Raw genomic sequence first — 23,576 nt, forward strand, 5'->3', positions numbered from 1 at the left:
CTGCAGCAGAATCAGTTACGCTTTTAGTAGTATCACCTCTAAGTCCCAGCATTGGTATTATTTCATCAAGCTGTAATTTCTCAGAATAAATGAATATATATTTGAAATGTGGTAACTTATGAAGAAAATGAAGCTGTTTCTTCAGACGTTTTCAGAGGTTTTGTACTACTTAGACTGAGAGCGTGACTGCTTGCTCTCAGAAATGTTGGAAAAATTAAAGTTTTGTTTTTGCCATGAAACCTTGCTTTTGTTTTATGAATGTAGTGGCCTTCTTAAAAGGTCTTGCTACTTCTGGAAGGCAGTTCTGGCCTTCGAGGCCTTCCACAATACCTCACCCAGCCTCAGAATAAGTGTCCATCTGAGAATGGAATAACTTAAAGTCCTTAGTGTCTGCAAAGGAGGATAAAAATAAGATCATCATTCTGTGGAGTTTCATTCTCTACCAGATTCATTCATAAGCTCTATCTCATAAATAGATTTCTGATTATAAACATAGGATGTATAATAAGAACAATAAAAAGAAAACCTTAGAGAACTATTCAATATTGCAATAAAGCTGACTTACATTATCCCTGTAGGCAAGCTCCATGCTCTAGAGGTGGTACTAATGTCCCCAACTCTCAACACATGTTGGAACATCTGTGTGGAGGAGGAAGTCATTGATTGGATATTCAAGAATCATTTAAAGGGAAAAAGTAAAAGGTAATAGTTTCTAAAATGTGTTGAAATGATTGTTATTTATGTTTATTTGGCAATCCTGCTGCTTATACTAAAGTTGTAATGTTTTTGTTTCTTAAAATAATTCAAATTCCTCATAAATTTCACTTTAGTCTTTCCTTTTCCCATGACTGGATCTGCCACTTTAAAATGTTAAAGTTGAGTGGATAAGTACGTAACTATATTTTAATGCATTGCATTTGTTAGCCTCTTTATTTTGCTGAGTATTCTTCACATGAAATCCAGATTCTTTGGCAACTTGACATTTTTTTCAGTGGTTGTAACAGGGAGAGTGTGTGGCTGTGGATGGACCAGTTTTGCCGTGCCTAATGTTAAGTAAAGGAAGACACGGCCAAGTGTTGCAGTGATGAACTGGTACAAAGACATTCTGCTGGTATGAGGGGGTGACTAATTCCAAGGAAGCACTTCCATTCCTGCACTTTATGCCAGATGAGATACCATCTGTTCTTGCACAATAATATAGAAGTGTGAAATTGGTGTAAACTCCTTATCATCAAGACTGACTACTTTGACGAAATCAAGTGACCATGTCTGATCTGGATTTAGTTTGTGCTGGTGAGTGATCTGGTGCTGTGCAGGTTTAAGGAATGTGGCAGAGTGGCCTGAGCTTGACAGCTTTTCCCCTGAGCATGTACAGGTGAAGGTACTGACGTGTTGAAATTCATGTTATGGTCTTTAGTTTACCCTTCTGACAACCTTTATAATTTCCTGTGCCCTTTCTGCATATACTTTCGGGTGATATGCTCTTCCTATCTTTTTAATAAGAGGCCTCACAGTTCAGCAGTTTTGCCTTGGGTCAGTCTGGTAGGGGACAGCTGTGATATAGGTTCAGACCTGTCACCTACAAGACTTCTATAGTGTCAGGGATATAATTTAATCAGGAAAAGAATATGTACATTTATGTTTGCCAAATATCTGCATTGCTTAGAGAAGTTGCTTTAAAACAACAGAGGCATGTAGGCAAATTTTTGGTAAAAAAACACTTGATAATACTTCAGTCCTTTTGCAGACATGATTTAGTTTAGTTCAGATATTCTGAGGACAGTGTTACAGGATGCTGGCTGCAGTCCTGACCTGCTTATCATCTCTGATGTTCTTGCAATTCTTCCATTCTGTGTCTTTCATGACATAGACTCATGTTCATCTACTTCTCTTATTTAAGCCTGAGGCCCTGTAATAGTTTAGTATCTTCTTTTGATCTTGAGCTTAGCCCTGGGAAGGAAGTGCCCTCTACTAAAGTGAGTGGAAGCAGGTAGGGGGTAAGTCCCCAGCTAACAACTTCCTCTTGTTTTCTCATGACCCTTGTTTGTGTCACTGACTTATAAGTTCTTTCTCATAAGGTCCCTTTAATAGTATCTTTCAATTTTACTCTATAGTAAGTAAGCCAACACAAAGAAGTGCATTTAGATGTACACTATTGTTAAAAATAGTGCAGGTATCTTCCAGTTCTCTCTAGTCACTTTGTGCTTATTCTTGAGTGTTTCCAAATATCTTTGGATGTGCGTGTAATTCTGTACAATATTTATCTTTTGACAAAACTAGGATCAAAAAAATCATATAGTTAGGATCCATGTGTTATAATTTGACTTTTTAAGATCTTTACCTCTTTCAGTTTTGATCTCCCTCTTTGTCTTTTACTTTTTTTCTAGCACTGTTTAGTCACAGCACCACAATTAACTGGGAATGGAGAGCAGGATTAGGCTACAGGATTAGTCTTCCTACCTGGATTAGGCACCTTCATTGCCTCCCTTTAATAACTTCAGCTTCCTGTCTTTAAGATGTTCAAAAGACGTGCTCTAGGTGTCCCTGCTGGAGCAGGGGGCTGGACTAGATGATCCCTAGAGGTCCCTTCCAACCTTAACCATTCTGTGATTCGTACGAAATTGCTCAATCCTATTCTTAAAGATAAACTACTAAAAGAGAAGGAATTAAACATTAAAGTGATGTTAGTTTAACATACTGGGATTTTTATTTCTTCTAAAAAATGAGTAAGATAGTAACAGTTTATTTGCAACAAAACAAAGAGTATTAATAGTATTAACAATATTAATAATGAAAGTTTTAATCTTTGAGAGCTTACTTTCTGTTTTGGTTCTCTGATCAAGCTGCTGGACTCCTTTCTGTCTGAATACCAGTATACCAGAAGTATTCTCTTATCCTCCTAGACACACACCTCATATGTTAATGTTTCCCTGGTTTATGGTAGTTGCTTGCATTTTCCTAGTCTCCACTTACCTGTGCATAATATTGTTTGGTGACTAACTAGATCTGTTGAAGACAAACCACCAAGGATAATAAAAAGAGTCTTTAGGGATGATTAATAGCTACCTTTCAGCTGTTTAATTATCTTGTTCAGAGACAGAATTTTGGAAACTGGATTGTCTGGTTATATGTATTTTAGGTTAGACTGCTTCTCCAACTAGTTTTTTACTTTTACCAAAAAGTGCGAATTATGTGCGGATACCCAGAAGGCTTTTTGTCATTCTTATATGACTTTGATTAAAAAGCACTAACCATATAAGTAAGGTTAAACAGCTTCTTGAGAATGTGTTTTCTACTTCATGATTTTTATGTCTTGCCTCAAATCCTCCTAACTTGCATAAAAATAGGATCAGACACTTAGGCCTGGGTTATGCATAATTTTCTTTTTTTTCTCTTTCTTTTCCTGTTCCCTTTTGTTAAAATTAAACTAATGTGACCCCTTAGAATGGAGCTATTTTCAGTCTGATTTGTTCTTTACAGGAATTAGAGGTATCAGATAAAATTAGGTATGAAAATTCAAAATAAGCAAACAGTGATAGTTTTCTGCCTGATATGTAGTTAAGTTGTGGAACTCCTTGTTTTAGGACGTTGCAGTTGCTGAAAGTCTATGTCCATTCAAAAAAATGACTTGAAAAATTCATGGGAAAAGAATCCATCCTGAGCTATTTAGATACAAAGGTAAGAACTGTAGCTTAGGATGGTCCTAAGCCATAAATTATTGCAGAGTTATCACTGCACACATTTTTAATATATATTTCTAACTGCATCTCCCATTACTGCTTTTAGAGATGGAGAAGGGTGCTTAACTATGTCACCTAGTGCAGCATTTATGAACTTTCCTATGTAGGTACAAAATCACAGAAGTATCTATTAGTTTGTGTTGAATAAATTTAATCCACTAGAGTACCTGTATCAAGCTGTATGACTAGTTTTATATGCATATAGCCATGATGCTATATAATGAGAGTTAACTGCATCTTATTTCACTAAAACAATTTGCCATATGTTTTGGAAGGGAGGAGAACAAAAAATTATTATTAAAAAAAAATGTATTGCATATTTGCAAACACATCCGCTGAGCCTCTGTAGCTGTTAAGAAGTTGTGTAAGAATTGTGGGGTTGGTTATCGTCTATGTCCCACACCACTGCCTCTTTGTTTTTCCTTCTGTTGCATTTTGCACTGAAAATGGCTGTTTTGAGGACTTTGATCTGTAAGTTTGTGGGGTTTTTTTTAGATAACTGATGTTTCACCAATTTCCATTTTCTAAAATTTCTAAATTTTAGAAGGTATTTCCTGGGGAATATGTCTCCAAGTTTGGAATTCTGAAAAATAATAACTGTTATACCTAAACAAACCTTGAGTTTTCAGAAAAACTGTTTACTTCCCTCCAGAAATAGACTCACTAGATAGTTTTTATCCCATGAGAATAGGGGTATTATTTTACAAAAAAGTTTATTGAATTAATAAGATGTGGGATCTTTCATTACTTTTTAGTTAACAATTATACAGTGGTGAAATGTCATTCTTTTTAACAAACTCAATTTATTGCAAATAAAGGTGGACTAAAAGTATATCTTTGAGCAGAATCAGGTGCTGTGGTGCAGGTAGGGTACAGATAGTCTTAAAATAGTCTTGGTTTACAAAATCCTTCCCATCCCAATTGTGATAGTTCAGGGTTGGTTGGGGACGTGGAATATGTCTTGGCCATCTGCTCCTCACAGAAGGGTGCTGGTTCGTACCTGCTAGAGGGAATCATTTACCAACATTCAAATCATTTGGCACTGATTCTCTCTAGCTTCACAGGAAACACTCCCTAGCCCTTGGCTTCCCTAAGCACACCCCAAGTTACAGGTTCCTCAGAGGCACTTGCACAAACAGCTTTATTTGGATTTGTTGCTTTTGTGAGGGTAGCTACTGAGTTTGTGAGGGTAGCTACTGAGTTTTCTTTCTCCCAGTGCCAGACAGAATTAATAATAAAGCAAATGATCATTTATTTAATTATATCTCTATTTAGTTAATAAGACTGAAAGTTAAGCTTTTATGTAAAGGACCTGAAATCAGAAAATTACAACTAAACTTAGCCTGCTGTTTGTTCTGCCTGAGTTCACCAGGTTATCTTCTGCCCTCAGAATCTTTCATCCCGGCCACCAGAGCCTAGCAAGTCACTGTTTGTGCCATTACTCCATTTAATGAGTTTTGCCTTCAGTTTTTAGTTTCTCAAGTTTGTCTGGAGCTTTGGAAGCTCCATCACCCCCCCTTGTTTTTTTATACCAAGCGGCTGCCTCAAGTTATTCCTTTCCTCTCCTCTCTTCTTGAGCTTGGTGCTTTCACCTGGCTTTTCCCCTTGATAAAATTTGCATGCAGCCGTGTTGGATGACGTGGCAGAGTGAGGACACTCTCCATGGAGATGCCCCCCCTTTTGCCAAGACCCACCAGGGTAAATCGGGATAAGTAAATTCAGTAGTTGTGTTTTATGGCTCTTCTGGAGGCCACGTGCTGTTACCACGTCAGAGGTGTTTCCCCTTTGAGTCAGCCCCATTGCTCAGTTTGGGGTGGTTCCCTTTCCCCACAGATTTCTTAAGCTCTGCAGGAACCTCTGCAAGCTAGTCTCAAACAGTGACCGTGTGGCTGATCGTATTGTGTTTAATTACATATCATTTTATAGAGTCTGTGTTTTTAAATGTTTCACCATTGATACCTACAGCAGTACTATAGAATTGCCACTTTCTCCTTCTGTGGTGCTGTTAAGAGGCCTGCAGGAATTTAATAAAGAACTGCATTGGTTAGATGAGTTGGGAGGTTGGCAGACCTCAGACATGCAGAGCAAGTTCCAGTACTTTGCTTTTGTTGATGCTAATTACTGCAGGAGAAATTTGGCTTGTAAAACTGGGATGATTCTTTTGGGATTAATGAGGAAGATGACTTGAGCCTACAATGCAATATACAACCTCCTACTACTTACGCTATTCTTCTAGATCAACTGGTGTTGAATAAGGTTAGGTAAGCAGTTTAAACAAAGACCTGGACGCAATAAGAAATATCAGATTCGGGTGGGATCACCTTTGTTTCCACTTTGCACTGTGCAGGCCAGCTCTACCACCAGAAGAGGCCTGAACCTAAGGAGTCTCATTACAAAGCTTGTGTCCAGGCCAATATTTAATGTAAAGAATTTAAAAGTTGCTCCTGGTTTTAAGGTACAAGTAGTGAGTGCCATCTGCAGTTCTGGCTTACCTGTGAGACTAGCCATGCATTCTCCCAGTGCTTCTGTTGAAAAGCAAGACGAATTCAAGCTCTAAATACGTGCTGTTTAACTGTTTTAAACCAGTTCTTCAAGGTTTTTCTGTTTTCACTGCAAATGTAAAGAGATTTTATACAGACATTCCATAATTTATCATATCAATAACCCCAGTCAGATCTGATGTTTTACAGATAATTTTTTTTTATCTTTGATCTCAAGCCTGTCAGTTCTCTTAAAGTATAAATTATTAAAGTAAGTTTTTGGTTCTTTGAAAGCGTATCTGCAAAATAGTATTGTTTTCTGCTTCTCAAATAGGGCAGTATTCTTCTTCGATTTGTTTCAGTTTGTTTGATCAATAAAATATAATTAAAATTTTAAAGTTCAGCAAAACTAGTATCTCAGCTAAGCAGATGATAGCACTTTTTAGAATTTTCACTTCCTGGGACCTAGTATTTTTCAATGACAAGGTTTAGGCACTTTTATGTTTGCAAAAAACAATCGTGTGCTAGTAACCCATATGGCAAAATCAGAATAATAATGCTGAATGCTTTTTTTATCCCTTAAGGTTGTTGGAACTTCTGTGTAAGTTCTGACTTTAGAGAAACTCTTTGGTAATATCTCAAACTTCTAAGTAGAATATAGTTGATTTGTGATGAAAGTATGCTAATCCTTATGCTTTCTTTGCATATATTATTGTCTGTAGAGTTTTGAATGCATGCTGACTGAATCATGGTTTACTATTAAAACTTCCAAGTATATAATCAAGAATTAATATATAGACAGATATTATTGTACTGTCCTATAAATGCCTGGTAAATTGGAAATTTGCTTATTTCTGCGATTAATTTGTGATCCCTCAGATTTTTTTTTGTATGTAATACTGAGACTGAACTGAATGTTTTAGTAGCCACTGATGCCTCTGAGGATGACTTGAGACAGTCCTGCCACAAGGAATAGAAGTGTTTATGTAATCAGTCATCAATTCTTGCTGGTCTTGTATAGTTCTGGTGTAGCGGAGGCCTGCAAAGAAGGCTTGAAGAAGAAGAATGATGAACATGACCTCAGTTATGCCTTTAAAAACACAAAAAAATCCATTTCAAAGGAGAGATGTATCAAAGCTACATCTTGGAGCATCACTTTGCTCTAGCTCTGATTTTGTTATTTTCCTTCATGATGTTTTTATAGTAGATCTAGGAAAAGTTCAAATTTACATTGTTCGAATCATTTTAAGGACTTGAGAAGTACGATTGTTACTTAAATTACATTTCATAGATGTATTATTTAAAAGCAAACACTTTTTTAAATTGTAAATTTCTTATGAGTGTGATGGCTTTTCTATGTTTGTGCTTTCTTCTTACTGCTTTATATACCCATCTTGTGTCACAAAGCTGCAAGTTAAGATGTACAAGTAAATTAAGGGATCACTTAAATCAGAAACAAGTGTAGCTTTTTTAACAAAGGATTAATAACAGAAGTCTTTTGAAAGAAAAAAATGAATCCTTTTGTATAATCTTAATCTGCTTTTAGGATTTGTGTGTGAATATTTTATGAATATGTATGCTCATTACATGTTATTACTTTGTACTGCAGTGATCAGATGTCTCAGTTAAGCTTAGAATCAAGCCTGGTAGGATATAAACAGAAATACAAGTAGACAAAATCAGTATCCAATGGCTTGATTAGAAGGATATAGGATATGTGTCTTCTGAGATACTACTTAGTAGGTATAGTATTATAAAATATATATCCACTTTTGTTAAAATATAAATTATATTTCTGTTCCCATATCATCATCAATCTAGTTACTGTTTATTGTCATATTTTAATGAGCTCTTGAATCTTGAGATTCACCTTTCTGAGTTAAACTAGGAAAAGTGTTCATGCAGACAAGACGAATGTCTCAGGAATTAAAGGATATTTAGAGGTCAGCACTATTTCCCTTTGATGGCAGACAGAATTCTGGCATGCTTTTAAAAATGCGAGTAGATGGAACTCAATAGGAGATGTAGCAGAGAAATATTAAAATTTTAATATAGATACATATGAAAATCAACACTTTCCATTTTTTTGCATAGTTTCAGTTGCTGTTTCTTAGCATTTACTTTTCTTTGTGAGACAGTGTCATTGTACTTCTCTCTTTTAAATATATTTGGCTTTAAGCTGCTTACTGAGGTGGCAGAAAGTAGAAAAGGACAATCTCTAAGCCAGAGTGCTAGAACTTTTCTTAAGTCAACAGATCAATAAGACAGTACACAGGACTTTTATTTTCTCACATAATAAAATTGGGCCAATATTTTCAAGTGTAGATGAAATTTTCAGAAGCACATTGATAACTTTTCCATCTTTGTCATGTTTAATCCAAGTATTTCAATATGCCAAGTCTTCATGTAGTTGTACATCTTTGGAGTAAGTTCTGCTTCTGATTACCCTATGTCACCATGATTTTCATAGCACTATAGAATCATTATGGTTGGTAAAGGCCTTCTAGATCAAGTCCAGCTGTAAGCCCTTCCACACCCTGCCTGCCAATCCATGTCCCAAAGTGCCTTGTCTATGCGGTTCTTGAACACTGCCAGGGATGGTGACTGCACCACTTCCCCAGGCAGTCTGTTCCAATGCTTCACCATTCTTTCTATGTAGAAATATTTCCTAACATCTAAACTGAACCTCCCCTGATGCAATTTGAGGCCATTTCCTCTTGTCCTATCAGCAGTTGTTCTGGAGAAGAGATTTTGACTAATATAATTTAAAACAGGAAAGAAACGTGGTGCTGCTTTTATGATAGATATGGTAGACGACAAGAATTTTTTTTTTATCTTTTTGTAGTCTGATTTCTTGATTCTCATTAATATAGTTTTTGTATTCTTTCTTCCTCAGCCTATTTTCTGAAGAAAGCTAGCCTTGAATGATTGGATAACCTGTTTGCCTTCTTTCTCTCTCCCTTCAGATAACTTTTGAATCCATTGATAAATCAGCAGCTAGACAGCCCCACTGTGAGTCCCAGGGGGGAAAACTAACCTTTTTCTTCTTCTATATGTTCTTCTAATTGGTTGGCTGACCAGTCAGGACCTGTATAGAGACTAACCAGTTACCAAAATGCCTAGTTCCAAACTAGACACAGTGTGTGCTGACTTTTCCCAGCCAGCAAGCTGGACAGATATGGGCTAGGAGACATGGTAGGTGGTTATCCTGGGTTTAAGTCTAGGTATTGTGGGATCATATGGAATATGGATGGGAATATGAGTTATTTGGGAGGCATAGGGATCGTAGAATCATTCAAAACAAAAGACTCCGTGGGGATCATCTAATCCAACCTCTTGCTGAGCTCAGACTGGGATGCTTAGGGCATTATCCCCCTTAGTCTTGTAAGCCTGTGGGGATAGATATTCTGCAACTTCTCTGTGCAAACTGTTCCAATGTTCAATTATCCTCATAATGAAGATCCTCCCTCCCCATATCCCATCAGAATACTGTTAGAAATTATTACAGTTACCTTTTGTTCTCCTTCAAAGCATCTCAGTATTTCCATCTTCTCTATAACTTACTGTCTCAGCCTTTTCTCTTTCAGGATAAGGAAGCCTCATTTCCTCAGACTCCTTACATAGGTTGTGCACTCCAACCTCCTGACCATCTTGGTGGGTTTTTCCTGCAGCAAATAATTTGCAACAGGGGACCCAAAACTGACTGCAGTATTCCAGATGCAACTAATGAGTGCTGAGGGAAGAGGAATAATCCTTTCCTTTCATCTACTGGCTGCTGCTGCTTTACTGTTGATACAGCCCACTATATTGTTAGACTTCGCTGGTGACAGGGTGCACTGCTGAAACACAGTTAACTGTTGCCCACCAGGACTCAGTTCCTTTCTGTCAGGGCTGCTACCCTGACTTGCAGTTCCCTACCTGAGTCATTGCGGAGTGTGAGGCCATCCCAGTTGCAGTACTTTGCATTTGTCCTTGTCGAATGTCATGAGGATCCTGTTGGCCCACTCATCAGCTCCTTCTGACCCTGGCCTAGAGCATACTGACTGTGCCATTCTGTGTGGTGCCATCTGCAAACCTGATGAAGGTGCTGTGTGTCCCTGAGAAAATATATAAAAATGGGTAAGCCTCAGGATAGACTCCTGAGGGATGCTACTTATAACCGATGCCCAGTTAGTTTTCTGGAATGCAAAGTATTGCCTTGAGGGATTTCAGGAGCAGAAAGTTACACAGTTATTGCAGAGGCAGATAAGGAAGATGTAGGACAATAATATTTAGGAACAAAACGTCTCAGAAGTCACATAATGGTTGATTTTACTTAGGACAAAATAAACTGTCACTTTATGGTGAAAGAAACAAGGTCGTGATAGTTCTTTATTATGAAAGAATTAAGGATGTTCTGGGAAGTTGGATAGCTGAATTTTTACTGCTGAAATTCGAAGAATTATTAGTTTCTAGAAAAAGAACATTTTTTCATCCATACTCTTAGAATGCTTAGCAGAATTTTCCATCTCAATTATCTTTTCTAAATATTATTTAATTAAATCCTCATTTTAACTTGCATTTTGTCATGCTAAATAGGACCAGGTACTGCAAATTTGACTTGCAGGAATAGATCTTACAAATATGAGTAGTCCTCCTGACTTCAAGGTCTTAATTTCCATGAGTAAGAGTTGTAGCACTGGGATCTTAATTCATGTGTCTGCCTTCCATTATATCTTCAGCTTTCAGCAACTTCAGTAGAGTCCCATCTCTGTTGCAGAGAACAAATTGGTCACCAAGAAGGATTTAATTTTTTTTAAGTGATAAAGCAGCAATCAGTTAAAAAGTATATATATATCCATATTGCTAAAATCCTTAAGGTAACATGTACAATATAAAACTGGTGATGACTTAAGTTAAAGAGATAACGACTTCAAAGAATCATTAAAAAAATTAATATCACAAGTGTATGACATAGAGAATTCAGCTCTGGGAAGTGTGGGAATGATGTGCTGTAGTGATGTAATAAAATATACATTTAAATAGACAGTGCAGATCAAAAAAAGAAAAAAAAAGAGGAAGAGATGGAGCAGGCAAGAGCTGCAGGAAATACAATCTTTTTCATGCAGCTTCATACAAAATCAGTTCTAATAGCCATATCTCCAAACAGAATTCAGAGCAATTTTCACTTTGGGCAGTATTACTTTCCCGGTTTCCTAGGTATGAATAATGCGGCGCTGCCCGCCGCGGCGCGGGCGAGCGGCCCGGGCGTTTTGCTGGCCCAGGGTCGTGGCGCGCCGGGCCCGGCGGCGGTGACGGGCCGGGCGCGCTGTGGCGCGGCGGCCGCAGTGCCCCCTGCCGAGAGGGGCAGCTCCCGGCCCGGCGCTGGCAGTGATTGACTGTCCCCACGCCGGCGCTGACACCCAGCCACGGGTGATGCTCCGCACTGCCACTTCCGTTCAGATCACCGCGCTGAAGTAACAGAAGTGCATATCAATATAAAACCGCTGCTCACTTGTTCGTCTTCATTTTTTAGACATGTGACGGTTTATTGCTCTTGAGGTTGGGCTGGAAAAAGAGGGATGCTTCACAAAAAATACTTGTAAGATTCTCAGGTTTGTATTCGCCTGGCTCCCCACACCCCACAAATGAAGGTTACTTTTCGAATTAGCAGTTCAGGAAGCACTTTACAAAATATTCTGAAACGATTTTTCTGTAACATTCTGCATATGCATCCCTGTATCACAAACATACGTATTTGCACATGTTTTTAGAAGATCTGGGTTCATTTAAAGCGTTAAAGAAAACTAACTCAGTTTTATCGTTTTATGGTAGGTCAAATCCAATAATCCTTGCAAAAGGCATCCAATATGCTTCTTTTTAATAGATGAAATCTATATATATGTACATGCACATACAGTTTTCTGTTTGGAAAATTGTGAGTCCCCCTGGAAGTACCCATGTATATACATACTTACAGGACTAGAGGGTAGGGTACTATGTATGTACATACCTCTGCAAATTTATATCCAGTACTCACTAAGCATTTTGATATATTTAAGAATTCTTCTGGGAACTTTTGGGAAACTTTTAAAATAATTGTAGTTAAAATGTTTTTACTTCCTCATAGTCAAATAATTCTTTCTTCTAAACAGTTTTTCTTATTGGTAGTATGCTGATAATGTAAGCTAGGGTATGCAACAGCATGCTCTGGGAGACAGTCTGCTCACATCACACCAAAGTTAATCTGGAGTAATACTTCTGAAAATAAAGGAATTGCGTTTTGTTGTTCAGAAGAATTGGGAGATCAAATTCTTTCATACGCTGTTTTACTTTCTTTCGAGATGCTGGTATAAACTGTAGAAATTCATACATATTTAAGTGGAAAGTAACAGCTCTAATTTCTCATTTAAAATTTTGCAATAACATCACACCTGTTTCCAAGAGGTCGTGAATGTATCACCAAAGCTAGGTAGATATATGCTTTCAAGGATTTTTTTTTGTTCAGGTAAATGAAATTATGAATTTGACATGACTTTTTTTTTTTGTTTTTTCAGGAGGAGGAGTTAGCTAATTTTGTTTTGTTTTGTTTTCCACTTTAGCTAAAAAATTAGGAATTACCGATGTGCCAGCTGAGGTGGTTACTTTTATTTCCCATGCAACCCAAAACAGATTAAGAACAGTGATAGAAAAAGTAACAGTGATAACACAGCACCGTATGGAGTCACACAAAGTAAGTGTGCAAAGACAAGGTATTAAATGCTATAAAATGAAATGGTGTAAGCTATTTTTTTTAGCACAGTGTAGATTTGCTTTGTTCATTTTGTGTGCAAAGTAAGTAATGGAATCTAATATTTTTGTAAAGAAATTATACATCCTCATTGTTTTTAATTGGCGAATATGTCTTTCATCCTTTTAAAAAAAAAACTTTCTGATATCTGTGTGATTGTGATATCAATTCTTATTTTTTTTTTCCATATGAATAAATGCTAGCTAAATAATCAAAATCTAGCTACAGTATTAAGCATAGGCTGGTTTCATTCTCTTTTTGTAACATATTACTCTGTCATTACAGGTTTTTGTTTTTGTTTTTCTAGTACATTGGAAGGAAAATATGGCATAGTGTTTAAAGTCTTGCTTAAATGCATAACCTTGAAGAGAATGAATGTTTTTCATAAAATATTATTCTCATTTTGCAGGATGATGAATGGTATGAACAAGCTACAGATGTCCGATCACAATTGAAGTTTTTTGAACAGTTGGAGCGTTTAGAAAAGCAAAGGAAAGACGAACAAGAGAGGGAAATCTTGCTAAAGGCTGCTAAGGTATCTTTCTCTCTTTCTCTCTCTTTTTTTTTTTTTTTTTTTTTTTAAGTAGATTTCTGTGAAGTCAAAATTTAGTAAATAAGTGCATGAGCAACAACTTTGATTCCTGCAGATTACAGAAAGAGCAAATTATTAGAAAGTCTTCTACTTGATTAGAAGAAATCATCTTCATAAAAGTATTGAATGAGTGAATCAGCTTCCTAAACAGAAACTGATAGGAAACAGCATGATATAAATATTTAAATGTTGTGCACTAGAAATATATATGATGATTTTCTTTTTTCTTTAAGTAGCCATGGAAGAGCAATTCTAATTTATCAGTACCCACATTTAAGTGTGAAGTTAAGGATATTGTGAACTTTCTGGGATGTGCTTGTACAATGTTGTGATTAAGTGTAAATGCTAGTTTGGCAGTTAACAGTGTTTTTCCATCACGGAGTGTTCAACTTGTTCTCAACCTTGCTGTTCCTATGAATTGACTGTCTATTAAAACAATTTTGTAGGACAGTGTTCAGATTTTGGCAAAATATGATTGAATTACAAATTTTTATTCTAATAAATGGATTTTTCATGATTTTCTTTGCATCTAAGTTGTGATCCAAACACAAGGTCACCAGTACATTAGCAGAAAGTATTGTTAAGATCATTTAATCTGAATTCCTGCATACTAAATTTTTACCCAATAATCTGTGCATCAAGCTCAAGTATTCGTCTGAACTACAGCATGTCAGTATATTGGAAACCTCTGGGTCTTTTGGCTTCCTTTTTTGGTGCTCATGAACTTGCCTAGTTGTCTAAGAAGATCTAAGACTTTGCAGAAAGGATACAGTAATTGTAATGACACACTTATTAAACTGACACAGTTAAAATCTGTCCCAGCTGCTCTGATAACGAGTGCTAAAGATCAGTAACCATTTCATGTCTGTTTGTGGCCTGCTGATGTTTGTGTCTGCAAGGAGGGTAATGATTAAATTGGCTCTGGAGACTGAAATGCTGTGCAAAGAAGCTTCTTGGATCAAGGTACCTTATGCTGTATTACAGTATAAAGTAGTTTTATCATTTTATTCATAGCCTGTAGTTATTCTTTGGCTAAATGAGGGGGCATCAATTTGTAGAGCCCCAACTGTGGCGCATCCTGGGTACACTACGTTGGTACCAGGGGGATTGCTTGGGCTTTGAAAGTGTTTTGTCTCTGCTGTGACTCCAGCAGAACGAGTTCAATGTACATCTTGTTTTGCTACTGTCTGTCTGCAGTATTGTCATGGTGTGAGATGTTGACTAGTGGCAGGCTTTTTTCTCCAAAAAGTAGTAATCTTTTATGCTCAATGTCTTAGCGAGGTTATCGTCTTCCTAACAGGGCTAGTACTTCATATAGGCAATATTAAGGGTTGTGTCATTTAAAGGTTAGAAGCCTTGGGATTTTAAAATGAAATTAAATTTCAGGGTGTTTTTGTTTGTTTGTTTTGTAAATGCTTGAATCTAAAATTTTGTTCTTTTTTTTTTAAAAAAAAGCTGCAGCTTATTAATAGGACTTGGACAAAGAGAACGATCTTTTATCTTTTACATGTGTTGACATGTTATCTAACAACATGTTTAATTTAAAGGTATTCAACAGGATAATTTTAGGGAAGGTTTCAAAATTGCTTGCTAGTGATACCTAGGCTACCGTCTGGTATAGAATACAGGTTTGGCTTGCTCAGTGAAAGCTATATTTTAATTAAGTATTTACACTTTGAAGCCTTGCTAGCAACCGAAGTAGGGTAAGATAACGCTGAAGGAAGGGTTTTAGGCTTTGGAGGGGATGGTGTGAAAGAATCATCTTCATTAGGACGAGATGATGGAGAATGAAGGAATATAGCTGGAAGTGATGGGGATTCGTGATGAATTGGGAAGCTTTGAAACTGGTATTGTAATTTGCATTAGAATTTGGTAAGAAGAAAATATAAATGATGGTCAATGACAGTGCTGTTTCTGCAGTTTTGTGTTATTGGTTTGAGAGTTTTTTTTGAGATCGTAGAAAAATATTAAGAAAGTATCAGTGTTCTGCTAGACCTGCAACTAATTTTAGTTATACTGGGATATGATTAAGGAGTTTATAAGCATCTTAAGAGGACAGATTTAGATTCAGGAAATGTTTTGGGAAGAATGAGAGAGAAAACTATAGATGTGGAGACAGGAGAAAATACAGTTAGGCTTCAAAAACTATTTTGAGATTTTTGACATTACTACCCAAGGTAAAAACCATCATGGAGCTGGAAAACTATCTTGAAAGCAAAACAGCAATTTTATTTGGCTTGTAAAGTGACAGACCATTAAAAATCATATGTGCTGTGACAGAGGAATACTTGAGAAATAGGAGCTTCATACCATCAGCTTAGAACAGTAGTGACTGTTGTTAATATTACAGTAAGAGATTTTGGGTAAAGATAAACTTGAGAGGATGGGAGACTCACAAGGTATGCTGTCGTAGCAAGTGCAGCATCTACTTTTTTTCTTTAAAATTGAAAAAAAATACTGAAAATGTGACTGCACTGTTTTAGGAGCTAGCATGATTTCTTCTGCATCACATACCATAGAGTATATATGGAAGCTCGGACTGTATATCCACAAAGCAGTGCTTTTTCCAGTAGAAATATTTTAAAATATGAGTTCCCCAAACTGTGATCCGCAGTCGGCCGCTGCTGCAGGCCGCCCTCCGCTACAGCCAGGCAGCATGAGCAGGATTTAGCGTCGGAGCTGCACAGGGAGCGACTACAAGTGACTTGGGTGTCGCTACTTTATTTCGCATTATCTTCCTAATGTGCCAGCGACAGGGTAAGGGAACAAGAGCCTAAGGAGAGACCATCTTTTATTTATGTTTCTGGAGAGCAGTCTCTATACAGGAACCATTTGGCAGAGTCAGCTTTTCCCCTCGTGTGTTTTCCTGGGGCTTTTTCCTTTGTGTGTTTCCCGCTGGCTGCTCTCGGTATGTATGTACAGAAGGGATCTTTCAACTCTGGTAGTACTTGGTGTGGGAATCATAAAAAGAGCAAAGGAGAGTCTCCCAACAGCAGAAAGGTCAAAAGTCAGGCTGAAATCACTTGAGGAATTTACCTTTGCGTTTGACATGGTGTGTTGTGTGGCCCTTCTAGCATAGCAGGGTGCAGGTCTTGCTATAGTGCCAGACTTGTCCCTTGCATCCTTTGCTGCTGTTCCAAGTCCTGGAACATATAGATTGTACAGTTCAGGGGGTAAGGATGGAAATACTGCTGGTAGCAGGCAAAAAAAAGTGGAACAGGAGATTGAATAGGAGAATAGGAGTTGATTATTCTATTTTTGATTTGTGCTTTCTATAATAAACAATAAAAATTTCTCCTTGTTTTCAGGAAACAAGAAATAATGCTCTGTATAACAGAGCTGATCATGTTAAAATTACTGTATTCATTTATCTGCTCAAGCTCTCTAAATGCACATTTTATTTTATTGGCCAATTACTAATTTTGTTCTTTGTATCTTTAATAGACTATATCTTGAGGACTCATGAGCCTGTTTTTTGGATGTTTTACATCAGTAACACTGGCCATCAACTTTTAGTATATTAAAATAAAAGTACAGTAATCACAGAAATAAGATCTGCACGTGGATTCCGTTCTATATCATTGAATTGGTTAATGGGAAATGATACTTGGTGTTGATTCTGAAGTTAATTAGTATTTGTGGTTGATACTGTCTGTAGGTGAAGGTAACAGTCTTAGAGGCTGAAGTGCTTTCTTGGTTGCAGAGGTGTCATGGAAGTGGTGTGGTGGAAATGTGCAGGGCCCGTGCTGTCGCCTCCGACGGAGAGGAGCTCGGCCTCCCTGCCGGCTTCATCCTTCCCGCTACCTCTGCGAAGGCAGCGGGTGTAGAGCAGCCTTCTGTGACACGAGGAGCTCTCTGAACTGGACCTTGCAACTCGCTTCTGATGAGAGCAAAGGCAGATGACTGTGCTGAGATCCCTTTCTGAATTTTTAGGAATTTGTTACTTCAATTTGAATGATTTTTAAATAAATCTTCTCGAGACCTGTGCTCTTGCATTCCACCTCAGTGTGGTCGTAGCTCTGACTGGGGTTTTACCCTCAGCTATGCCGCTTTTAACTTTCACTTTTTATTAACAAAGCTAATGCGAAAGCAAAGTGTTTCATGTTGCCAATTTAATTTCTTTAATTAAAAGTGAAAGTTATAAGCTGGTACAGCCGTGGGTGAAGTTCTAATGTCATCAATGGGGAAAAATAGGTTTAAAATTGAAACTGTTGGCGTAGTTGTGGCTCTCAATAGTACAGCACCTGCAGTTGTGACTGTTAGCTTTAATGAAAAAAAAAAAAGGGAAAAATGAATTTAAAACATTAAAGACTCCTAGTATATATATATATTGGAAAAAGGGAGCAGAGCTCCAAGTGCCCTGACAGTGATCAGGTGTTGCTGAAAGCAGGAAAGAAGTCTGTGCCCAGAAGAGACCCTGAGAGCTTTTAAAACACAGGTTTTACAAGCTGAAGGCTTAAAAATGTTCTGGAAGAAAGCTTTTATTTTAGTGAGAGAAAATGTAAGAGCTGTGCAGCTTTCACATTACAACAGAAAACTGAGTAATGATCATGGTTACGTAGGCCAGTTAGTCCACCCACGTAGTTAGTCTGTGTGGATGGGCAGAGCATCGCCCAGTTTGAAAAACAATTATTATATCTATTGGAATACTAAATTAACATTATAAATATCCTTAAGAAAAGAAAAAGATACTTCTGTGAAATACCAAATCCAGCTCTTAATGCATGGATATGTGTGTGATTACAGGTCAGCTTTTGTGGCATTTGTGCTTTTTTCCTTATTAAAGTAAGGAGAGGAAAAAAAGCTGGGGTTTGGAACACTAAGGAGTTTGGAAACATGTAAATGAACCCCCTTCTTTCTAGGATATTTTGAATACACGTCTTAGCATATGCTGCTTTTCTTACTTTCAAAGTATAACATTTCCATAGAGCTAATGTGATCTATGCATTTTTCAGATAGGTATGATAGCAAGTTCTCTACCATAAAACACTTTAATTCTTAACAATTAAAATATCAGGCTGTCTGGCCTAGTAAAAGTAGATTGTGTTTTGAAGAAATGTTAGCAAACCTGGTTTGGTGAATATGTTCTCAATGTCAGTAGCCGACAAAATTTAATGTCTTTAAAAGTAAGTTGTCTGGTGAAGATCAGTCAGGTTTTTTTAAAGCTACTATAGGAAGCTAGCTTGCTTCTAAATAGATTTATTTACTGACAAAAAATATATATTGCATAAATCCAGCTTGCGTCATTTACAGTTACAGATATGAAGAACAGAAGTAGGAGGAGGGAATAGAGTCATGATGAATTCTTTGAACATATTCCAGTAGACTTTCATGGTTGTTGGCTGTTTTTGAAGCGTTAGAGGAAGCAGGCATTGGTGCACTAAAAGATTTTGGGAAAAATGTCTGTTTGACAAAGAAAAGTGAGACATGGCAGGTTCAGATTGGGAGATTAGAGGAAAAGGAGAACAAGAATGTGGCGTGACTGAAGAAAGAGTTAAAACTGCACACATGCAAAAAAGGGAACGATTAGCTAGTAGCTTGGCAAAACTGCATGTAAAATATTAAAGTGGTTGATGAATAAAAATGGTGATAGGCATTACAGGAGCTGAGCAGCAGCAAAATTGCCCAAACTCTTCAAAGTAAGGAGATGCTTACATGTGGAATGGAGTGCAAAGAGAAGCCAATGACATTTTTAAAGCCTATCTGGGCACCTTTGTTAAGTTTGACATTTTTGTTTGCTTAGATGTGCTTTAATCCATGTTACATCAGCACAAAAGAAGCCATTAATAAATTATTTTAAATTTTTGAAATAGACTATTTTAAAATGAAGAATTAATAAAGTAATAGTTGTTTATCCTTTTCCGTTAACAAATTTTAGTCTGCGTATTCTGATGAATTTGTGTCTAAAGTTTACTGATTTCCAAACTGACTTAGTCAACAGGAAGGTGTTTTAATTCTACACAATCTGTCATTAAAAATAAATAAATAAGTAAAATTTATCTGAACAGCAAAGGAAATGGAAAATGACAGCTAAAAATGCCTTAATATTATTAGTGTGCTGCTTTATACCATGGGTAATAAATGCACCCATCTAGTGTGAAGTTGGAATTCTAGTTGTCTGAAATGAGCCTGAGCCTTCAGAAAGAATTTTTTGTATAGGTTAAGTGAATAACCAGAAACTCATTGTGTTACTCTGAATGTAAGAGTAATTCCACGATCACTTCTAACTCTAGGTTTACCTTTCTAACATACCTGATATTTTAAATCTTCCCTACTAATGGAATTCTGTATTTAATATCAGTCAGGACTTGTCGACTTGTCTATCTGTTTTACCTCTGCAACCTTTTTATGCCTTTTTTTTTCTTTTCTTTTTTTTTTTTTTTTGCAAATGAGCTGGAGGTCTATGCAGAACAGATCATTTTGTTTTGTTCCTATTTCCAGAGTCTGCTTTTTTCAGATTATCCTGAACTCCAAATCTTACTTTACTAGATTAGCTTCTGGAACAAAAAAGCTTTTAAATATAATATTGTGAAATGTGTAATACTTTTATGAGCTTTTCCTTTGCTTATGGAGTCCAAAAAATTGAGATGATATTTTGCATCTTTTGCTTTCAATTTTGTCATGATGTCCCCAAATGCAGTATGGATCTGGTATGTTTTCCAAGATACTATCACTTTCTTGTGGAAACTTGGTGACTATGTTAGAAGCCTCAGCTTGATCCTCCAAGGACTCAGCTTCCTCCTTAAGCTGAAGTACTTTTAACTTGCACTTTGCATTTGACAATGATTCGGCTTCGTACAGTAATATAAGAAAACTTTTTATTTCTGCTGCTTTCACTGTGAGACTCTGAAGGCAATGGAAGTTCATTGTACTTTTATAAATATATCATCAGAGTGTTCTGAAAGGACTAAGTATGATTTTCCATATATCGTGCTGGAGAAACTAAGGCACACAATGATTAAGCTGTGATTGAAAAATGACAGAGAAAGGACCTGTCAGCTCATCATAAATACTTACTTAAATCCATTTCTTACAGTAGCAATTATCTACCTTTTATTTATTTTTACAGACTAAGTACAAATATAACCAAGTTCTTAGTAATTTCTCTACTGATTATAACCCCAGTTCCTTCGCAAATCCACGCATTTCTTGAAAAACCTTTCTTTTTTTTAAACATTAACTAGGTCAGATTATATGCTGCATTTTTCTTTTTGTCTTACTGCTGAAATTGGAAGGAATCTGAAGCTATATCATGTTGGAATATTTTCTTCTTGGGCAGAACTGCAACATCAAAATCTAATTTTTCATTACTTGACTCTAGAGCTGTCCTTCCAAACTGCCTTTCATTCTGACAAGCGCTTTGTCAGTAGAAGGTGGTGCTGGAAGAAGAAACCAATGTGCACAGCGAAGAAATCAGGCACATCTTCAAAATATCTTGTTATTGTTTAATTTTGATCTGGTCATGCCATCATTGCTTTTTATATGTATGCCACATTAGCTTAGAAAGTGGTCCCAGTTTAAAAAAAAAAAAAAAAGTGAATATAGTGAATTGAGAGTCATTTGTGCCCTGTCTACCAAATTATAGTCAAGGCTTACTCCAAATATGCTTACAATAGGAAATGCACCCCTGCCTTTAAAATATCTCCCTTTGGATTTCATCATGGTTTTTTTTAAATCTGGAAAAAAAATGAAAAATATAAACACAAGGAAAAAAATAGTGAGTGTATATATGTTTGCAAACTACTGCTCTTTCAAGTTGCAGGTAAATCTTTAGCACAGAACAGGGCAGACAAAGATGGATACTGTTATTCTTTTAGGAGTAATGTAAAGGAGTTCACTTCAAATCTCAAAGAAATATTCAAATATTTCAGATATCTTTCAGGTATCAGGAACAACTGTTTTCTGTGCATATCGTAAAATTTCCACAGATTTTACTATCTTACAGCTTTTTGTGATACTTTTTCTGAATACTGATCACTCATGCGGTTAGGAAAGAGTGCTAATAGGTGTACCATCTACCTCTGGAGTTCTGAATTTTGTCCATTTGAGTACATTTATGGAGCATTAAAAAAATTATAGTTACAATTTTTAACATAGAGTTATGCAACGCTGTCTAAAGAAATGTACTGTCATGGGTTGCAAGAACAATTAGCCATTAGTGGATATTGAAAGCTATAGTTTCTACTTTTCACAGGAAAAAAAGCTATGAAAATTACCATTTATTAGTATGTCTGCAATTAAAAGAAATGCAACAATAGTGTTAATAGCAGTGGATGGATGAGCTGAACTTACGTGTATTTTAATGCTGTACACAAAATAAATTCATACAGATAAGAACATTTTTATCATGAAGGTTTGCTGTTTGGGAAGGTGACTTTAGACCTATTCTGCATGCATTCTCTGTCTCTCTGTACCAACAAGTGAAGAAAGAGTTTGGTTGCAGGGATTTTTTGTTTGTTTGTTTTTTAAAAAATAATTGACTGGGAAATGTTTAAATTAAAAAGATTGGATAATTGCAAGAGTGTCACTTCCAGATCTTTGAATTTGTATTTATAGTAAATAATTGAAATCAAAACCTGTATGGAAACATTAGAATTGGCAAAAGCAGAGTTTTTTTTTCTCTTGAAATCTAGAGTAGATCTTATTTACATCTGATTATTTAACAGTCTTTTGGGTGAGGCCTACGGGTTTGAAATTGCACTTCTATGAATTTAAGCATCCCATCTTTGGCACCTTGTATCCTGTTCCATTTTCTTTGCTGTTTTTTAACTTACTGGAACAGATGAGGGGATCTTAAACCATCTGTTAACCTTTTTTCCCCATTTTTTTTCAACATGTAGAGTCGCTCAAGGCAAGAAGACCCAGAGCAAGCTAGACTGAAACAAAAAGCAAAGGAGGTAAGCAGAGTTAGAGATCATTACACTTGACATTTCAAGGCTTGAACATATTAATTTTTTATGCCTTGCTACTTGTATATCGTTAATAAAAATCTGACTAAAAACTTTTTAGGATGTATTTGTTGCTTTGCCTTTGATCTTAATGTTTGCAAACTAATACATTAATACATGTGCAGCCTAAGGAGATTTTTATAAGAGAATATTTCCATACATTACATTTTGATTTCCATTTTAGGTAGCTGTAGCTTTTGTTGGTTGTTGATGTCAATGACATTAGATTTTGGTGGAAAATACATGCCTTTGTCTTTTTGTAAAATGTCACTGTCTTAGAAATGTGTTACTTTAGTTAACAATTTTGATTTGGTAATAGTCTTAATAGTATTGCTATTTTTTTTCTCCACAGTGTCGTTCAGTGTGCTATTTATTCAGCTTAAGTTACAATAATCTTAAAATTACCAAATAATTTCAGCTAAAGTTTTGCTATGTCAATCTAGGGGTAGCATTTTGTGAACTACTCAGTAGCCTAATTTGCTGTAAATGAGAGTGGCTGTACTTTGCTTAAGGCATTTTATGGCTTAAGATCAGGTGGTATCTTAAGTTAGAAAGACCTAAAAATTGCATCAGTGGAAAGCCATTCCTACTTTTAAAAAAAAAAAAACACAGTAGCATCATCTTTGGGAAATAGAAAAAATGCATTAGAAGATAATATATATGGAAAATGCATATAATGAGTACTTTTCTATTGACCTGTTTTTCTGGTTTTGTTTTGCTATTGGCAATATTTTATTGCTCCGTTAGCTATACAGATTTTATATATATTACAGACGAAAAAAAATTACATAGATGAGTTTTGTCTTTCCTGATTAAGCAGTAAGATTTGTCAAAGTGAGTTCTTGTAAACTTTAGGCCATAAGTGTTTCCAGAGCTGATATTAGGCAGAAATAGAGTAATCAAGTTACGTGACTGGAAAAGACACAGGATTTTAATACTACTAAAATTTAGTATCTGGACAGAATTAGATTTGAAAATATGTGAAAATGGTTGATACTTGAGAAATGTAGCAAAACTTGCTGTTGAGCTGAGGACTAAAACTACTGT

The 23,576-nt window shown here is 36.3% G+C and overlaps 1 protein-coding gene across 1 annotated transcript in view; it reads left to right on the plus strand.

The window, feature by feature from the left end:
• LOC104566703 (transcription initiation factor TFIID subunit 4) overlaps window positions 1–23,576 on the plus strand; it is a 128,667-nt gene that overhangs the window by 40,495 nt on the left and 64,596 nt on the right. The window contains exons 11-13 of the mRNA XM_088536510.1: window positions 12,802–12,932; window positions 13,399–13,524; window positions 22,422–22,478. Of these exons, the coding sequence (XP_088392636.1) occupies window positions 12,802–12,932; window positions 13,399–13,524; window positions 22,422–22,478 (314 nt within the window). The remainder of the gene's footprint in view (window positions 1–12,801; window positions 12,933–13,398; window positions 13,525–22,421; window positions 22,479–23,576) is intronic.

This window comes from Tinamus guttatus, unplaced genomic scaffold (assembly GCF_059628265.1).
Source record: "Tinamus guttatus ecotype Peru unplaced genomic scaffold, ASM5962826v1 Tinamus_guttatus_pri_ptg000674l, whole genome shotgun sequence".
NCBI classification, from domain to species: Eukaryota; Metazoa; Chordata; class Aves; order Tinamiformes; family Tinamidae; genus Tinamus; species Tinamus guttatus.